This window comes from Rhincodon typus, chromosome 24 (genome assembly GCF_021869965.1).
Source record: "Rhincodon typus isolate 14 chromosome 24, sRhiTyp1.1, whole genome shotgun sequence".
NCBI lineage: Eukaryota > Metazoa > Chordata > Chondrichthyes > Orectolobiformes > Rhincodontidae > Rhincodon > Rhincodon typus.
The window spans coordinates 7,515,316-7,535,575 of NC_063355.1; the positions used below are offsets into that span (position 1 = coordinate 7,515,316).

At 41.7% G+C, this 20,260-nt stretch overlaps 1 protein-coding gene and 1 pseudogene across 1 annotated transcript in view; both read right to left on the reverse strand.

The window, feature by feature from the left end:
- Positions 1-2,550: 2,550 nt before the first annotated feature.
- On the reverse strand, positions 2,551-9,448 carry LOC109919708 (annotated as a pseudogene).
- Positions 9,449-16,063: 6,615 nt separating this feature from the next.
- Positions 16,064-20,260, reverse strand: part of LOC109927699 (immunoglobulin gamma-1 heavy chain-like) — a 56,551-nt gene continuing 52,354 nt past the window's right edge. The window contains 3 exon segments of the mRNA XM_048611696.1: positions 16,064-16,517; positions 18,584-18,615; positions 18,617-18,914. Of these exon segments, the coding sequence (XP_048467653.1) occupies positions 16,195-16,517; positions 18,584-18,615; positions 18,617-18,914 (653 nt within the window). The 3' untranslated portion in view covers positions 16,064-16,194.

The following is a 20,260-nucleotide window of genomic DNA, read 5'->3' on the forward strand; positions in this document are numbered from 1 at the left end:
CAAATTATCCCCTTCACAGTTCACCCTCCCATCCATATTTGTGTCATCTGTGAACCTTGGAGATTACCTTTCGTTCTCTCATTTAAATCATGATTATTTTTTGGGAATACCTAGAGTCCTGGCACTGATCCCTGCAGTACTCCACTAATTACTGCTTGCCACTTAGGAAATAACATATTTATTCCTCTTTGTTTTTTGTCTGTTGACCAGTTCTCCATCCACACCAGTACACTAAGCCCAAGCCCTTGTAAGTTCAGTTTCTATGTTCGTCTCTTATGTGGGATCTTATCAAAATACTTCTGAAAATTGAATATCCACTGCCTCCTTCCACCCCCAATCATTTCTACTAGTTACAGCATCAAAACCTCCCAAAAGATTTGTGAAGCATTTTTCCCTTTCATAAATTCACGTTGACTCTGTCCGATTCTCTCAGTTTTCCCAAGTCCTCTGCTGTTAAATATTTTGTAAAGCTGTCTAGACATTTTCCCACTACCAACGTTAGGTTAACCAGTCTATAATTCCCCGTTCGTTTCTACCGACTTTTTAAATGGTGGGGTTACATTATCTATCCTCTATTCCATAGAAATTTTTCCTGAGAATCGGGAAAGATGACAGGATAGAACCTATTACTGGCAGAAAAAGTGATGTATGTATTTTAATCTAACCTGTTTAGGTAATCCACAGCTCCTCGTCTCACAGCATTAAATAAATGTTTAGCTTGCATTATTCTCAGATTCGAAGTGGACAAGACATGTTTTTCTATTGAACTCCGTCTTCTACATTTTTGTACATTTATTTGGTCTACTGACAGGATATCTATCACGGAGTTAGTCAACTCTCAACGGCTCTTAGAGCAGAAATCCTGAAAATACGACCCTTCACTCCTTTCTTGAAGTCACAAAAGTACATATAAAACAAAGAAGTGTGAATGCTGAAAATCTGAAACGAGCTAAAACAGAAATTGCTGGAGTAAAATAGAAAGTTTGGTAGCATTTTTGGAGAGAAAACAGGGTTAAATTTTCGAGTCCTATAACCCTTTTTCAGAACTGGAATCGAAACAGAACGAAAACAGAAATTGCTGAAAAGACTCTGCAGGTATGGCAGCATCTGTGAGGAGAAATCAGAGTTAGCATTTCAGGTCCAGAAGAAGGGTCATTGAGATGCTTACTCTGAATTTTCTCCATAGATGCTGCTAGAGCTACTTTTTGTTGTTGTTTCTGATTTCCAGTATCCGCAGTTCTTTCAGTTTCTTTGTTTTGTGTCAAAACAGTAATTCTGTTTTCTCTCTACAGATGATGCCAGGCCTGCTGAGTTTCTGTAGCAATTTTTATTTTTGTTTGCTACTAACATGTATATTGGAAAGCTGGGGTATGTGAAATGGTCACTTCTTTTGTCAATTCCAGGCAATGAGAAAATGAAGCCTTAATCCATTCCTTTTATTAATCCCACCCTTCAATTACTAACACTTCTCCAACAATTAAAGGTGGCCACCTTTTTGTTAACAGCTCCCTGCTTTGGACTCAACCACAGTGGAAACTGATTTTTCAATTCCACTGCTTCAGTTTTTCATTATGTTGAAGTCCATTGTTAAAACTATTCAGTCCTTTATTATTCAGAAGGGAGATAGTGCAATCTATCTATTTAATTTGACAATTATGACACCTCAATTCTACTAATTACCTTGCAACAATTTTTCACACCTTCAGTGCCTCAGTATAATTTTTGTTGCATGGTACCATCACTGAGCACAGCTCTGTAAGAGTCTCATAAAACCCTCACACGTCCCATTAGGTATCAACCAATTTTTTTCACACTTGAGATAGCTGTCGCAACTTGCCTATCTACTTCTTGTGTAGATGTTGTATTCTTCAATCAATCTAAAGAAAGAAGATTATGTACTAAACGTATACTTCATTGAGTCAGTGATTAGCTTGATGCAGGATTTTAAAAGATTTTTTAAAAAATCTGAGTTGGTTTCATCTAAGGGTCCACGAAATCTGCAGTTTTGACTGTTTTAAAAACTATAAACAGCACCCATTTCAATATAATCACGATGGAGGATTGAAGTCGTTGAATAAATTTGAAAACATCTTTCTTGCAAATTCCGTAACTACACACAGAATTAGATTTGGATTCCAAAACGGAGGAACACGCAGGGATATAGCTTTCAGCTCCTTCTCTGTATATATGAGATAGGTTTAGTTTCAAAAAGATGCCTTAAGGTCATTTTAAAATAAAATGTCCATCTAGTGGCGATTCTCTGCGTTCGGATTAAGGCACAACAAGGGTAAAGAACATCATAACATACTAAACATGATTTTGTCATCGTTAGTTCATACAATGCGATATTTCCAACGTTGCACTTGAACTTAGATGATTTCAGAGCGAACACACTAAAATCTACAGAAAGCTGGACGCAGCCAACAATTTGAACAACGGTAGGAGTTTCAAATGTTCCATCAAAATTGATCACGTAACAGCTAATTCAGCATTTTAGTTTACAAGATGCTTCTCTAATAAAGTAAGAGATAAATGCAAAAGCTTCTTCTATCAGATGCAACTGGCTCTCGCAATAGCCTTTTGAAATGGGGTTGCCTGAGTTTCGTGTTTAACCCCACAGAAGTAAAGCTCACGTGAGTTCCAGTCTGAGGCTGATAGGGTCAGATAACTGCTCACACTGAACGTGTTGTCCGTCTCCTGCTGGATCCGACTGGTCTCAATGCCATCCCCCTGACTCTGCCATCTACCGTCCACTCAATCTCCACAGCGCCAAGGTTAAAACCTCTCAGCAAACACATCAGGGTGGCCGTGTCCTTTTCCGTGACTTGAACCGATAAAGGCTGAAGGAGAGGAACTGTGAGACTCCGTGGACACGAAAAGCAGGAAATAATGCAAGACGATTGAATCTTCACTGGCATTAAGCTAGAATTATTATTTTTTCTTTAACTCTCTGAAAATTCGGTGTCACCCTGCAAGGCTATGTAGAACTTGCTTAAAACGGAACTTTTCAGTGTGCATTAAACAGGAACTGAGATCCGCAGCTCTAGAGAAGATATAAACAGGAAGATGTTTATGCTTTTGCTAACTCCAAGAGACCAAATGAAAATTATGAAACACGAGGAACGATTAAAAAAAAATAACGTGGAAACAGTAAAATGTTCATATGTAGTGGTCTGAAGCAAACTGTGACTGCCAATGTCCCAGGAATTGAGGATTAAGACCAACGTAAAATCTGACACATCAGAATTTAGGATAAAACGTAAAGCCAATGCTGACAAACAATATTTTGCGATGTTTATCACGAGCATTCCATTCTAATGAATCTCCTCTTAATCACGATTTTTGCTTCTGCTTCTTCTATTGATGGAAGTGGTCTCTTACAGATTACTACTTAAGAGTTCGGCATATTAGTCATCCCTCATTCCCGCCCGCCTGTTATCGAGAATGCTCTGGCAAATTGCACAGGGCCCTCCTAACGCATTTGAGGTATGAGAATCAAAAATATCTGTGGTGCCAGAGTGTCAAAAGATACAGTTTCGAAAAGAAAGTATTTTCCAACAAGTAACCTCTGTCATATTAACCGATTAAGTCCACTTTGGATATTATTATCCCCGATCTGACTTTAATTTGCAAGTAATAAGTCCAAACATACACTGGTCGACTCTGTCTCTCTAAAACAAACTGCTCATTATCACAGGGCTGTTTAGGGATCCTAACTGTGTTCAACTGACCTACAGCTCTTTTTCCATTTCAGCGGAGTCTGCTCTTCTGAAGTACTTCTTTTTGTACTCAGTCAGGAATGTGCTGTCGCTGGATGACCAGCAATTATTGGCCGTCCCTAATTTCCCCTGAGAAAGTGGTGGTGAGCTGTCTCTTGAACCGCTGCAGTTCTTGTGCTGTAGGTTGGCACACATGGAAGGGGATTCCATGACTTTAACACTTTAACCCAATGACAGTGAAGGAAAGGCGGTATATTTCCAAGTCAGGATGGTGAGTGACTTGGAGGGGATCTTGCAGGTGGTGGTATTCCCTTGATTTTCTTGTCCATTTAAATGGTATTGGTGGAGGGTTTTGAAGATAATGTCCATGGAGCGTTGGTGAATCTCTGCAGTACATCTTGTAGATGGTGCAGACTCCTGCTGAGGCATTTATTAACATTGACGGTATTGAGTGTCCTGAGGTCGTGTTACAGACTACATCAATATCAGCCGCTACTTTATCTTTTCTCCTCATTATACAAATTTATTCTCATGATGCAGCCCGTTGTAAAAGTCAGAGCAAGAATGTCGTTATTTCCTATATTTTTAAATATACCTTAGCACCGACTGAGGCCAGCGACAAACACAGAGTGAAATGGTTTATTTAATCTGAGGCAAAGATGAAAATACGTTTTCTAATCGTTGATCTAGAAGCTGAACCTCTACACTTTGTTCTGGCACTGAGTTTTAATGACAGCCATATCAGCGCGTCCTACCAGCACCAGAATTGCCCGTCTCAGATGAATAATTTATCTGCATTCTGAACGATTCACCTTGACATCTACAACGAAAAAAAACGCAAGTTGAAAATGTGAGTAATCAGACAAGTGTCGCCAGTTTCCATTGCCACAGCACCCCTACGATTCGGTGTTTAGCTGAATTTGCTGACACTGAAATAGTTGAAGTCCTGTGGGACTATCCAACAATATTCTAACCCATCCGTTTACATTATTGTAAAAATGCGAAGTATTTTACAGTACATTCTCTTTCTCTTGAGAAATGTACGAGAGACGCATTTAGAAAAAGAACAAGTATGACAAAGGGAGTCTTTCTGTTTTATTTTGCCGGTTAACCCATATCATCCCGTGCAGCCAAATAATGATTATTGCACACACTGTTAGAATATCGATATTTTCTGTGTGTAACTCCGCTCACTGACACAGACTACGCATTCAGCAACACTTGAGACAGCGCAGGTACGGGGGCAATGATTTAAAAATCTATTCCGAGACATATCCGAGCAATTGGATGGACAGAAATAAATGGTCCATTGACTTGCTAACAAAACAATTTGGCTGGGACTGCGCATGTGCAGAATTGGATCTGCGTGATCATCACTGGCTGAACCCAGCGCAAAAAAAAAATGTTCACTATAGTCATCAGGGATTAATGTGAAAGGTAAGACTGAGAATCTTGGACTGAGCGGTTTTCACTGCTTAGAGAAGAGTGAGACGGAGTTGCAGCAAAACGCCACATCGTCCTCCCGCACTTAGAACGGCGCTTATATCGCGGTGCTGCTTTCAGTGGAATGAAAACGGCATCACGCAAATATTTTCAAGTATGTTTTCAGCTTTTAGAGTGGGGCTATGAAGGCCACAGATGATAACATCTGAAAGACTCCGTCGGGTTGAAAAGAATCATAAAATTTGCGGTCACCAAAGAAGGCCGATCGTATCCTTTCAATCATCCGACCCATTATCAGACATTGTTTCCCGCTGTTTTAAAGAAAAAATGTCTGCTTCCTTTCTCAGCACTACCGTAGCTTCGTTGAGCGTACTCTTAACAGCTGCGACAATGGGGACCGAACAATCCCTGAGGTAAAACACTGGCCTCAAAACACTGACCCCGTCAGCAATTATGTTGGTTTTCATCTTGCTGCGCGGGAGCGGCTTGGAGTTCCGAACATTTTCAGCACAGTATGATATAAAGTTCGAGTAGAACTGGATTCATTTAGGTTTTCTCACAAGGAAAACCTTGCAGCGCTGACCTCACCTTAATACATTGTCTATATGTCCTCTGCAGGGTTCGGACATGCTCCGTAACATGGACTGTCATCTAAACATCACCGATTCACAAGGTCTGAATGAATTCAATTGACGGAAATCCTCCTGATCTACTCTGAGTCAATTTGTTAAGTGCCTGTAAATTGTTTCTGACCTGCGTCGCTGCACTGAGGAAATACAACGATTTGAATGAGGAAAATGATAGCGTTATCACGGAGAATGACTCGACACTAGTGATTTTGGATTCAATGATTTTCGACCAAACGCAGATAATCACAGATTGAACATTGGTTAACAATTGGTCAGCACCCGAAACTTCAGCTTTCCTGCTCCTCCGATGCTGCTTGGCCTGCTGTGTTCATCCAGCTCTCCACCTTGTTATCTCAGATTCTTCAGCATCTGCAGTTCCTATTATCTCTCGAGCATTGGTTAATCCCGAATTCCAATTTTTGGATGATCAATAATTTACTTACTGAAAGTTCAACTTGGTTCCTCTCCCGAAAGTGTAAGCCACATAATAGTAATAATCGGCGTCTTACTCTGATTGCACGTTGGTAATAGAGAAGTACATCCTGTTACTTGACGAGTCCACAGGCCCACTGAATAGATTTGAAATACCCAGTGGAATTCCGGAGTACTCACTCCAAACCAACACTGGGGCACTGCCGGCTTTATGCCAGCACCAACTAGTTTATTAGCAGCCGATGTTGCCCCCGGGCATGGTGTAGGTGATCTTCACTGTTTCCGCCGGGAATGTTGAGGTGAATCCTGGCTGAGTCAGGACACGGTCCCCGTTTGAACCTAGTGAAATAAGAGATATTTGCTCAATTGCACTTTGCAATTGCGAAAGTTATTCATAATTCAAGGCATTAAACTCTGACGCAAACATTATAAAATACAGATCAATGTAAAAATGCAGTAATAGAGGTTGGCATCTCTATTTATTGTGGAGACAGCATCAGCTCGGCGAGAACTCCAACCTGTGGGTGAACGTTCTAGTGCCTGATATAATAATGTATATCTGGGATCTTTCCAAACCTCACATTAAGTGTCTGCAAACCTGGCAAAGTCACTGAATGTTAATGATTTATGCAAATCTATAATCATGTGATATCGGACAAAAGGGACCGCAGGAATAAATGGTATCTGCGCACTGTTTATTCCAACTATTCTGGCAAAATATGACGGAAGAAGTTTTTAAACCATAGGTGGCACAACGAGGAAAATTGAATGCGGCGAAATAAAAAGTGCGGTGCAACAAGAAATACCAGTTAGATAAAACTATGGTAGGGTTTTTAGACGCCCGAAGTTAGCAATAAATTACAAAGCTAAAGGCGATAACCAGTAAAATAGTTACGTGGCCCTCGCGAAGAACAAGTTGGGTAAGTAGAAAATGAGTTGCGAATTTATTTCTAGATGCGCGAAAGAGTGAGGAAGTTGGAGTCCTATAGATCTTGGTTTTAGAGGATGAATGGACAGAGTTGCATGGATGAAGGAGGCTTCATAAATATTCGCAATTTTCCAATTTGCCATTTAGTTTGTATTTATCTGAAATGGTTTAGCTCTAATTCTCAGATTGTGCCATCTTATTTTATAATTTACTCAGTCTGTTCAACACAATTCTCTGCACCTTAGAACTTAGTGATTCCTGCTGACTTCCATACAGAATGGTACGTGCAAATCATGTAAAACTGAGGCCCCAACACCGAATCCAGGGGAACAGCACTTGACACACCTTGGCAATCAAAAACAAAATCCTTTATCTGTACTGTTAGTCTCTTACTTTATCACGAATCGTCAACCCTTATGTCAAGTGTAATCCTATGTCGGTGTACATTACAGCAATATTGTCTAGCGCAGATTCTACACATACTTAATGTTATTTTTCTGCCTTTGCATTTTATTCGTTTAGAAAATAACCTGTGCGTGCATTTTACAGTTTTGTGACAATTTAGAGCAATTAATACAAGAGTGATTACAAATCATTCTGAAAGAAGTCTCCAGAACGTGCATTTTAAATGTGCCGCTTGTACCTGACGTGTCGGAACCCAAGGACTTGGCTTATCTAATAGTTGTGATCATTGAGTTAATGCTAACAACGCCTGCTTCTTTGTAAAACACAACGGGCTAAGACATGATTAAAAGAAGCCCCTGCATTGTCTGGAACTGGGCGGTTGGAGGGCAGATGTAAATAAAGCGAATACAATCACAGAGATCACCCGAATATGCGCAAACAAATAATTTACAGGAACCCACAACACGTGGGTCAAGTGCGTTCATCCTGTTGCAGTAATAGAATTCATTTGCAGTAAAACACGAGACAGCACAATAGCAGTGTGAGAAAATTAAAGCATTTGTTGATGTATCTGTTTATCTTGTTTCGCAATTTGATTCACATTAGTCACTGCTCTGCAATCAGCCCTCTTGTACGCTAATCTAAATCATATTAAATAATTTACACCACAGAAATGGAAAGATCAATTCTGATTCGTTTCTTACATGTTGGCAAAGGACTGAAACAGTCCTTTGTTGTTTTTGTTGTTTTTTTTTTTAAAAGACTCATTTTGTGGAATGTGGGCATTGCTGGCTGGCCAACATTTCTTGTCCGCCATTCTGAAGGTAGTGGTGAGCTGCCTTCTAGAACCACTGCAGTCCACCTGCTGTGGGATGACCCACAATGCCATTAGGGAGGGAATTCCAGGATTTTGACCCAGCGGCAGTGAAGGAATGGCGATATATTTCCAAGTCAGGATGGTGAGTGGTTTGGAGGCAAAGTTGAATGTGGTGGTGTTCCCAAATATCTGCTGCCCTTGTCCTTCTAGATGGAAGTGGTCATAGGTTTGGAAGGTACTGTCTGATGATCTTTGGTGAATTTCTGCAGTGCATCTTGTAGATTGTATACACTGCTGCTACTGAAGCATCGGTGGTGGAGGGAGTGGATGCTTATGGATGTAGCACCAATCAAGCAGGGTGCTTTGTCGTGGATGGTGTCAAGCTTCTTGAGTGTTGTTGGGGCTGCACTCATCCAGGCAAGTGAGGAGCATTCCATCACACTCCTGACTTGGGCTTTGTAGATGGTGGACAGGCTTTGAGGAGTCAGGAGGTGAGTTACTTGCCGCAGTATTCCTAGTCTGTAACCTGGTCTTGTAGCCACTGTCTTTATGTGGTGAGTCCAGTTGAGTTTCTGGTCTATGATAGCCCCCAGGATATTTATAATGGGGGTCTCAGTGATGGTAACACCATTTAATGCTAAGCAGCAGTGGTTAGATTATCTCTCATTGGTGATGGATTTAGCCTGGCATTTGTGTGTTGCGAATGTTACTTGCCACTTGTCAGCCCGAGCATTGATATTGTCCAGGTCATGTTGCATTTGAACATGGACTGCTTCAGTATCTGAGGAGTGATGTTGGACATTGTGCAATCATCAGCGAACATCTCCACTTCTGACCTTATGGTAAAGGGAAGATAATTGATGAAGCAGCTGAAGACGGTTGGGCCTAGAACATTACACTGAGGAACACTTGCAGAGATGTCCTGGAGCTTAGATAATTGACGTCCACCAACCACAACCATTTTCCTCTTTGTCAAGTATGACTCCAACCACCGAAGATTTTGTCCCCTGATACCCAATGATTCAAGTTTTGCCAAGGCTTCCTGATGCCGCACACAGTCGATTGCAGCCTTCATGTCGAGGGCTGTCACTCTCACCTCACCTGTGGAAGTCAGATCTTTTATCCATGTTTGGACCAAGGGTGTAATGACGTCAGGAAGTGAATGGCCCTGGCAGAACTCAAACAGGGAATCACTGATCAGGTTATTGTTGAACAGGTACTACTTGAAAACAGTGTTGATGACACTTTCCATCACTTTACTGATGTTTGAGAGTAGACTGTTGGAGTGGTAATTAGCTGGATTGGATTTGTTCTGCTTTTTATGTACAGGCCATCCCTGGGCAATTTTACCCATTGTCGGGTAGATACCAGTGCTGTAACTGTACTGGAACAGCCTGGCTAGGGGAGTGGCAAGTTCTGGAGCACAAGTCTTCAGTACTATTGCCGGAATTTTGTCAGAACCTGTAGCCTTTGCAGTGTTCATTGTCTCCAACCGTTTCTTGATATCACGTGGCGTGAATCGAATTGGCTGATGACCGGTACCTGTAATGCTGGGGACCACTGGATGAGGCCGAGATGGATCATCCACTCAGCACTCCTGGCTGAACATTGCTGTAAAAGCGTCCGCCTTATCTTTTGCACTGATGTGCAGGGCTCTTCCATCATTGAGAACAGGAATATTTGCGGAGCCTTTTCCTCCAGTGAGTTGTTTAATTGCCCACGATCACTCACGATTGGATGTGGCAGGCCTGCAAAGCTGAGATCAGATCCGTTGGTTGTGGATGGTTATCCGTTTGTTAGCTCCGTCTGTCACTTGCTGCTTATGCTGTTTGGCGTGCAAGTAGTCCTGTTTGCTGGCTTCACCAGTTGACACCTCATCTTCAGGTATGCCTTGTGCTGCTCCTGGCATGCCCTCCTGCACTCTCCATTGAACCAGGGTTGAGGGATATGCCGGGTGATGAGGTTACAGATTGTGCTGAAGTGCAATTCTGCTGCTGTTGATGATCCACAGCGCCTCATGGATGCCCAGGCTTGAGTTGATAGGTCTGTTCGAAGTCTATCCCGTTTAGTACGGTGATAGTGCCATACAACACATCCTCAACGTGAAGGCAGGACTTAGGTCTCCACGACAACTGTGCGGTGGTCACTCTTACGGATACTGTCATGGACAGATGCCTCTGCAGCTGGCAGATTGTTGAGAATGACGTCAAGTAGGTCAGGATGAGGTCAAGTAATGGCTTGATTTTATCGCACAGGGCAGGTATTTGAGTTATACGTGCTTATTTTAGTTTAGTTTATTTACAGATTATTTTAGTCAGTGCCACATTACGCCAGAATTTTTGAGACACACTGCAGTTGAGCTAAGGCTGCTCGACAGCGCCACCACCTGTCAGAAGAATGGTCTCTTTCATTTGCAATCAAAGTAAAATGAGGAACACGAAAATTACTATGAATAGGAATTGTCCCCTTAAATCCTCGGGCTATTGAATAAGCTCATCGATATTCCTTACCGCAAGTCCAATTTTGCATTTTACCCCAACTCCCATAAATCATTCAATATGCAAAATTATCCTGCTTCCAACATGATCAATTACTAATTGTTCATCTAAAGCTGGCACGGCAGAAACCAGATATCCGCAATACATTTCATAAAGAAACCTTTTTTTTCTTTTATCTCATTCTTAAATGGCTTATTCTGGTATTATGCCTGCTGTTTCTCAACTAAGCTGTCTGGGAAACAACACTCTATCTACTATGTTTCAATAAATTACTTCTCAGTCGTCTACAAGCTAGGGAACACATACCTAATCTGCCCAGTAGGATAATCTCCAGAACTCGAGCGCAAGTATTTTAAAACTCCCTTTTTTTCCCGCAAAGGCATCTTTCAGTCAGTGTTGAGATCAAGTTCTCCAGATGTGTCTCAACGCAGGGAGATTATTATGTCACCATACTGCGTTACCAGTGGAAGGAAAGGAAATGAGACCACTGTAAAACCTGTACGTTAACAGTTTACTTTGGAAGAGTGGAAGTGATAGAGTTGGCGGGTTTGGAAAGTGCCCTTTAAGGACCCCTGCTATTTTTTTGCAGTGCATCTTCTAGATGGTACGCATTGCTGCTGCTGAGAGTCGACGGTGAAGCGAGTGAATGCTGAATATGTTAGATGGGTTGCTATTCAAGTGGACTGTTTTGTTTTGGGTGGTATCAAGCTCCCTGCGTATTGTTGGTGATGCAGTCATGCAGCAAGTGGGGAGTAGTCTATCATACTCCTGCCTTATGCCTAGCAGCGGTAGACGAGCACTGTGAAGTCAAGGTACTCACTGCAACATTTATATATTTTATTCTCATAGAATATCCAGCCGCCAACATGTTTCGATTGCCACAGTATTTATACTGTTAGACCAGTACCCTCTCTGGTCAATGATAGCCCCAGGTTATTAATATCAGGAGACACAGCGATGGAAATATCATTGAATATCAAGGAATAATGTTTGGTTTCTTTCTTGATGGAGATAGGTATTGACTGTTGAACATGTCATGCAAATGTTACTTGCTGTTAATCAAATCAAATTGGAATGTTATCTGGATCTTACTGTATATGTGTGTAGCCTGTTTCAATATCGAATGGAATGGTGCTGCACATTGTGTAATCATCATAGGATATCACAGTTTGAGAGTTTATGATGGAGGTTAGATCATTTATCAAGTAGCTGAAAATGAGTAGACCTAGGACATAATCCTGAGATACTCCTGCAGTGATGTCCTATGGCTGAGGTGACTGACCTCCAACAACTGCAACTATCTTCCTTTATGCGAGGAATGACTCCAACCAGTGGAGATGTTTCCAGTGAAGGCAGAAATAAAATAAAAGACAAAACTAGTATAACGGAGAGTGAGGATGAAAAGAGTAAAGAAGAATAGCCGTAGTGTGGAAAATTATTAAGAGACACTGCATGCCATATGCGACATATATCTAAGACTAGGAAATGGAAAGCAGAAAGAATGATTATTTCCTCTTTCATAAAGTGATAGCAATAAAGGAAAAGCCCACTCCGATTCTGTAATATTTTTAAGATAAGGTGCAATTAGGGTACATAGGGCTCCCAAAGATAGTGGGAGTCACCACATGGTATGACGTCATAACTCAAAATCCTGTCGGTACTAGCCAATTATACTTTAGTTAAGGATCAGAATGCAGTCCGAGCCGAGTCTCAGATTAAGACCCGAAGTCAGGGATCGGATTTGCACCTTCTGGCTAATCAGAACATTACATGCTTTTTAGCGATAGCTAATTATAAAGTTAGGGATTTTAACTAGCATGAAATACTATTCGGAAAACATGTTAGCTTTCTCTTATTTTTGGGAGCACTTAGTTTGAATAAATCTACTCCATTTAACTGTATCAAGTTTGCATTTTGAAAACTATTTGGCTTATAAACATCTAGCTTGAAGCATTTAATTGGCAGCTAGAACATGTGACATGTACGGTGGTTCGTGATAGGTCGATTTTCCGCCCTGAATGGGGCGTGTAACTGTATAGAACACAGAACATTACAGCGCAGTACAGGCCCTTCGGCCCTCGATGTTGCGCCGACCTGTGAAACCAATCTGAAGCCCATCTAACCTAAACTATTCCATTATCATCAATATGTTCATCCAATGACCATTTAAATGCCCTTAAAGTGGGCGAGTCTACTATTTTTGCAGGCAGGGCATTCCACGCCCTTACTACTCTCTGAGTAAAGAACCTACCTCTGTCCTATATCTATCACCCCTCAATTTAAAGCTATGTCCCCTCGTGCTAGCCATCACCATCCGAGGAAAAGTCACAACTATATGCAACACATGGGAGTGTTTTTGAGCTCTTCCTTGCATGTATTAGTTAAACTACTTGATTTGATTTAATTTATTGTAGTTACATGCACCGAAGTACAATGAAAAGCTTTGTTCTGTGAGCAGTACAGGCAGATCATAGCAAACAAGGCCATACAGGTCATGAGATAGAAGGGTCTAGGCCCGAAACGTCAGCCTTCCTGCTCCTCTGATGCTGCTTGGCCTGCTGTGTTCATCCAGCTCTACACCTTGTTATCTGACATACAGGTCATAGCGTGCTGAGGCAGAGCGAGGCATGAAAATTGTGGCTGCACAGGAGGCGCGCAACTTCTATCTTGGATTCGAACTGTTGACTTTGTTATTTAACATTGTCTACACATTCTTTTACCCTGATTCTGAGTGACTCCAGGTTTGCTATGTTTCTTAATGCCTCAGTTGGTCAGATAATGCTTTGATGTCAAGGGCAATCATCCTCACTTCTGCTGCCGAGTTCACAAACCGCCCACATTTGGACAAAGCCTGTAAATGATTTTATGTACTGGGTTGGGCTAGTGGAACGCAAAATGAACGTCAGTCAGCTGGTTCATCTTGACAAAATGTTTCTTGTTAGCTCTGTGTTGGTGATGCAGTCTATGGCACATTCCATCACTTTGCTAACGGCTAAGAGTTCATTGATGGACTCTAATTGATCTTGTTGGATGTGTCCTGCTTTTAGCGCACAATCTATAGTTGGAAAAATTGTCCATTAAATTCCAGAGTTCCATTTGTACAAGGACAGTTTGGCTTGGAGTAAGGCCAACTTTGGTTAAAAAAGTTCTATACTGTTGTCGGAATGTTCTCAAAGCCAATAGGCATTCCAATATCCAGTTCTTTCGGCCAAATGGTAAAATGGCGGCGGAGTGGGAAGTTCCAGCCGGAGCTTCTCCGCTCCGCCCGTTCTTTTTCTTCTCTTTCATTTTTTTCTCCCTCTCTCCTCCCTTCTTTCGGCCTCGGACGCCTGTCACTGACTCCAGGACTCCAACGTAGGTTTGGCGGAGGAGGCTATTTATCGCGTGTTCGCCTCCAGTTAGTTGTTTAGATGTTGACAATCATTCAGGATTAGACATGCTAGGATTAGAGAGTTTAGATCTGCTCAGTTAGTTAGGGTATTGTTTAGCTCTGTCAGTCACGTTTTTCCCATCATGCATGGCATGGACGTATTCTTGTGCAGTGGTATTGCTATGTTGACTCTTTTTCTTTGGGTATGCAAGGAGCTGGAGCTACAATCGTGCAGGCAAGTAGAAAGTATTCTATCACATGCTTTGTTCGTGCCTTGTAGATGGTGGACAGGTTTTGGGGTGTCAGGAGGTGAGTTATCAAAAACTGAGTGTACTATTGCAAATATTGTCTGACTTAGACTCTGTACTAGAGAAATATTACCTCATAATTTTAATTCCAATCATCTTGTGACAAACACCAACATTATACTTCCCTTTTTCATTTCTTATTACACCTGTGCACTAGTTTTCAGTGTGTTTTTACATGGGCACCTAAATTTATTCAATAATCCACAGTTCCGACCGACTGAATATTGAATAAAGTTTCCATTGATGTTATTCTGTGTGGACGCATCATTTGTCACTGTTGATCTTGTCAGTATTTTGGATATTTACGTTGCCTACGGGATTTCATTACGGACGTCATGTAGCTCACTGTGACAATTAATATTGTGCGACCTGCAAACTCATATATATATCTCGCTACACTTTTTCTCAAGTCGTTACTATGTGTATTAAAAAGCGGTTGTGCTGGAATTGATTGCTTCCGGAACCCAGTTTCCCCACCCAGGCGACGAGGAAATGAATCCTTACTCCCTGTTTGCCTTCTTCTGCCTCCCATCCAATTGCTAACAGTTTTCTTCGTAGTTTTATCCGTAGATAGCGAAGTTTTATTTATATCTCCTAGCTCTGCACTAACCCACTTCGCAAACTGGTTTTTGATGTTCCAAGTGCATCTCTTCACGGGCTCTTATTATAAGTTTTGTTGTATGGTGCCATAAATGAGAGCATCTGCATTCAATCTGACAAAATGTTCTTTGTAGGTTATCACTGATAAAACTTATTAAAATAAACTTCAGATCGTTTTAGCAACTTGTATTTCTGTATTTTGAGATGTATTGATTTGCTCAGTCAGTCCAAAGAAAGACAATATATTGTAAGTAGATACTGCATCGAGTTCATGATTACTCTGAAGTAGAATTTTAAAAGCATGGTTCTTAACTAAGTTGATTTCTGATAAAGGCCCCACAAAATCTGCAGCTGTGTTTCGCAAAATATTTTAACATTCATGTCGAAATAACTACGATGATCAAGGACAAAAGATGTTGGATTATTTCGGGAAAACAAGTGCCGTGCAATGTCAATAACTGCACAGCGGAATTAGGGCCTGATTTCACAGAAAAAGGCAGGTATAGCGATTACTCTGAATTTGTAAACCCAGATGCATTGGCACATTCACAATGTGCATTTGATATTAACATGCACATAAAGTATAGCTCATTCCCTCTGCCAGCACGGGTCAGCTATTTCCAAAAAAGATGTCGTAAAATTAATTTCTTAAAATGTTAGATTCAAACAACACCTCTTGCTTGCATGCAATTTCTGTATCCCAACTAACATACGTGATGTGTCCAAAAAAGCATAAACCATTAAACTTGACTTTTTCTCACACTCAGAATGTTGCTATAAGCGGCTTCAGGGACATCGGACAAAAATAAATAACCCCTGCATCTGAGATCATGGAACACACATTTTATTACAAAGCGATATTTGCAACGTTTCATGGAAACTTTGATGGTTTCAGGGTAAACGCGCTGCAAACTACAGAAAACAGGACAATTGTGGCAGTTTGAAATGTTCCATTTAAAATTGAACGCGTAATAGCAAACTCAGCATCTTAGTTTTCAAGAAGCTTCTCTAATAAGGTGAGGAATAAATGCACAAAAATCTTCTATCAGATGCATTTGGATCTCGCAATAGTTCTTTGAAGCGGATTTGTTAGAGTCTCGTGTTTAACCGCACAGGAGTAAAGCTCGTGTGAGTTCCACTCTGAGGCTGACAGGGTCAGATAACTGCTCACACTGAACGTGTTGTCCTTCTCCTGCTGGATCCGACTGGTCTCAACACCATTCCCCCTGCCACTGCCGTCAACTGTCCACTCAATCTCCACGGCGCCCGGAATAAAACCACTCACCAAACACACCAGAGTCGCCTTGTTCTTTTCTGTAATTTGAACGGATGAAGGCGGCAGGAGGGAAACTGTGGGAATCCGTGGATCTGTAATGTAGAAATAAATGAAATTGGCTTAAAACTGGAATTAATATTTTACTTTTTTTTCAAATCGGAGAACCTGAGACCCGCAGCCCTAGGAAGGATATAACCCGAGAAGATGTTTCTACTTTTACTAACTGTAAGGTAAAAAAAATGAAGATTCTCCAACGTGAGAAAATGTTAAAACGGAAAATATATAATACTGGACAATAGGTGTGTTGGAGAAACACAGCAGGTCTGGCATCGGCCGTAAAGAGAAAACCCTGCGAAGTCATTGAACTCCAAATATCAATTCTGTTTTTCTCTTTACAGATACGGCCTGCTGAGTTTCTTCAACACTCTGTTTTTGTTTCAGATTTTCTGCATCGTCAGTTTTTTTTCTGTTTAACATAAGACGGGATCTCAGTAGCCCGTTCAAATATACTGCTCTGACGCAGCCTGTCACAGTGTCCCAGGACCCGAGGATTAGAAACAAAGTAAAAACCGGCAAATTAGAATTTGGTATAAAACCTGGAACCAATGCTGTCATGACAACATTTTACAACATTTATTCCATAAACTCCATTGCCATCTTGATTCTTGCGTGCTTCTCTTATTTTTAGTGGTGGGAGTTAGGTGTGGAGGTGGGCTTTTTAGGATGATATCTGTATTTCTGTACAGCTACTATTCCTAAGGCTCAGCTCGATTATTCGTTTGGACTTTTCCCGCTCCCACCCCTGTCGGCGACAACACTGGAAAATCGCAGAGGGTTCTCCCCTCGCGGTCGAAATACCAAAATCGGCGACATCCATGGCATTGGAGTGATAAAAAATACCGTTTCACCAAAGCGAATGAGTTTCCAAGAAATATTTCCCAACATTGTAACCATATTGAATAAACATAATCAGTCACTATCGGTGAAATGCAAACACAATGCCCTGGTCAATATCGATCCCTTAGACAATACCGCTAAACACAGCAGCTCGCTCTCACAACGCTGTCCACCGGTGCACGGTCGCGCGTATTTTACACCACAGAAACATACTGCAGCACTTCAACAGTATGCATTGACAGCCACTCACCTGTCCTGAGGTTGTGTTACACGCTATACCAACTCTTAGTTCCTGGAGCTCCTTTCTGTCCTGCCAACCCATTTTCACTTACTTACGGTCCCCGCTATCAGTTTGTCTTTCTCCTTGGCATATGAATATCCACCCCTTTATCTGCCCAGCTGTCTTTCTCTCTCTTTGGGCACCATTTCCGCTCATCCGGTCACTACCAACACACTCCTCTCCCGCACCCCTACCCAGTCCGAACCACCGGTTCCACACCTGCCTTCAAGCTTGTAAAAATTGCAGTGTTTAGCAACCACTTTATTCTCTTCCTTCTGATTAAACAGAATTATTCTCATAGTGCTGACTATAAATTGTAACCCCGTTGTAACAATTTCAAAGCAGGATTTTTACGGTTTCTTCTGTTTCTAAACAACCTTTCGCGCCGATCACGGACAGCTGCAAACACTGAGTGAAACGGTGTACATAATCCGAAGATTAAAACAGTCCTTTTTCTCGTTGGTGATCTAGAAACCGAACCGCTACAATTGGTTATGACACTAAGTTCCAAAGTCAGGCACAACAGCGCATGTAACCAGCAGCAGACTCGCCAGTCTCAGATAAACAATCCAGCCGCATTCTGAGAGATCCTGGCTGTGACTGCGTTAACGCAGAAATTGGATTAGCGTTGATCAAACTGGTTGAGCCCAGCGCAACAGAAAATGTTCCTGCTAGCCCTCGGGATTAATGTGAAAGGTAGGACTGAGAATCTTGGACTGAGCGATTTTCATTGCTTAGAGATGCTTTCGCAGTCTCACACTTGGAAGGGCGCTTATATCGCGGCGCTGTTTTCACTAGAATGAAAAAGGCATCGTGCGAAAATTGTAATTAGTGTTTTGAATGTTTGAAACGGGGCTTTGAGGGTCGGGATACAATTCCCAGGCGAGACTCGGCGCTGGTGTTTTGGGATTCGGTGATTTTCCACGAAAATGCCAAACTCAAAGCGAAACTTGGTGCTCAGGTGACCAAAAATTTACTTACTGTCCAGGTTCAGTTTGGTTCCTTTCCCGAATGTTACTTGCTACAGCGCAGTAGTAATCGGCGGCATCCTCCGACTGTACGTTGGTGATGGTTAAATGCATCTTGTTACTCGATGAGTCCACAGACCCCGTAAATCGATCTGGAATTTCCGAAGCAGTTTCGTCGTACTCGTCCCAAACCAACACCGGGGCACTGCCGGGTTTCTGCCAGTACCAACTCGCGGAGTAGCTGCCGATGCTGCCTCCGGACATGGTACAGGTAACCTTCACCGTTTTCCCCGGGGATGTTGAGATGGATCCTGGCTGAGTCAGAGCAGGATCCCCGTATACACCTGGTGAAGTGACAACTCAGAGATCAATCACACATTGTAAATTCCGAATATTGTCTTAGTTTAGCTCATGGCAGTTAAACGGAAGAGTGACGCACAAACAAGGAGCAATGCTAAAAGCAGCTATAGGGCATATTAACATGTCTACTTGCTGTGGAGACAGAGCAACAGTGCGGCGAGAACTCCAACCCGTTCATTCATGGTGAAGGTTCTAGTGCCTGGCACAATAACGTGTTTCTGGGATCTTTCCAAACCTCCCATTAAGTATCTGCAAACCTGGCGATGTCACTGAATTTTAATGATTCATGCAAATCTATAACCACGTGATATCGGCCAACAGAAACCCCGGGCTCACATTGGATTTGCATAAGCGCATTGCAACCATTTTTTTTGTAAAAGAGAAACGATATGTCAAAGCCATCGACTATTATACCAGAATGATTGAATCCAACGAAACAAAAGATGCAGCACAACCAGGAACAGAGATTAGATGGAAAATGTTGTATTTCAGAAGCCCAAAAAATATAAGGGAGAGCGAAAACAGAGGGTGGTAATCGACAAATTACCAATGAGGTCCTTGCGAAGAATAAGTTACTGAAGTAGGTTTTATTTGTTCATATGGAGGAAGGCGAAGTTAGTTCAGGACTGATCGTCCTAAAGGATGGATGGGTGGAAGTCATTCACTTACATTTACATTCATTTCTTCATAATTTCTATCAAAATTACTTCTCACTTCACCCTGTAAAAATTCATTTGCCACGGGCAAACCTCGTTTGTCTATGTCCTGTTGAAATATCTGATCATTCTCCTCAAGGTTTGCTACAATTCCGAGTTATTGTCTTCTCTAACTCTTAAAAAAATGCCTGCATATCCAAGCCAACAGTCCATAACGACAGGAGAGCAATTGCCTCATCAGTGATTTTTGGAGTTAGAGAAGTACATACTAACCCAAGTCTGGGAACAACTGCTCACCAATTTCCTCTGTCATTTAGCTAAATATTTAATAGTGGCGATGTAATAGAATTGACTTCATCTTAGCTAACATGTTTATTATGTGGTACTGTATCAAATGGTGCGTTTATAACTCCAGTTACAAAGCATCGAATATTCACTGTCCAGAAACTTTCCTTAGTGTTTCAGAAAATCGACCTTGTTAAACACCATTTCCCTTTAATACGTCCTTGCTGGATTTCACTTATAAATCCTGATTTCGCCACGTGCCTGCTAATGTTATGCCAAATCGCTGTCTCCAAACGTTTTCCAACTGCTAACGTTTGGCTGTTTGGCCTGTAGGTGTCCGGTGTGTTGTTTCTACTGAACAGGAATAAAACGTTTGCATTTCTGCAGTT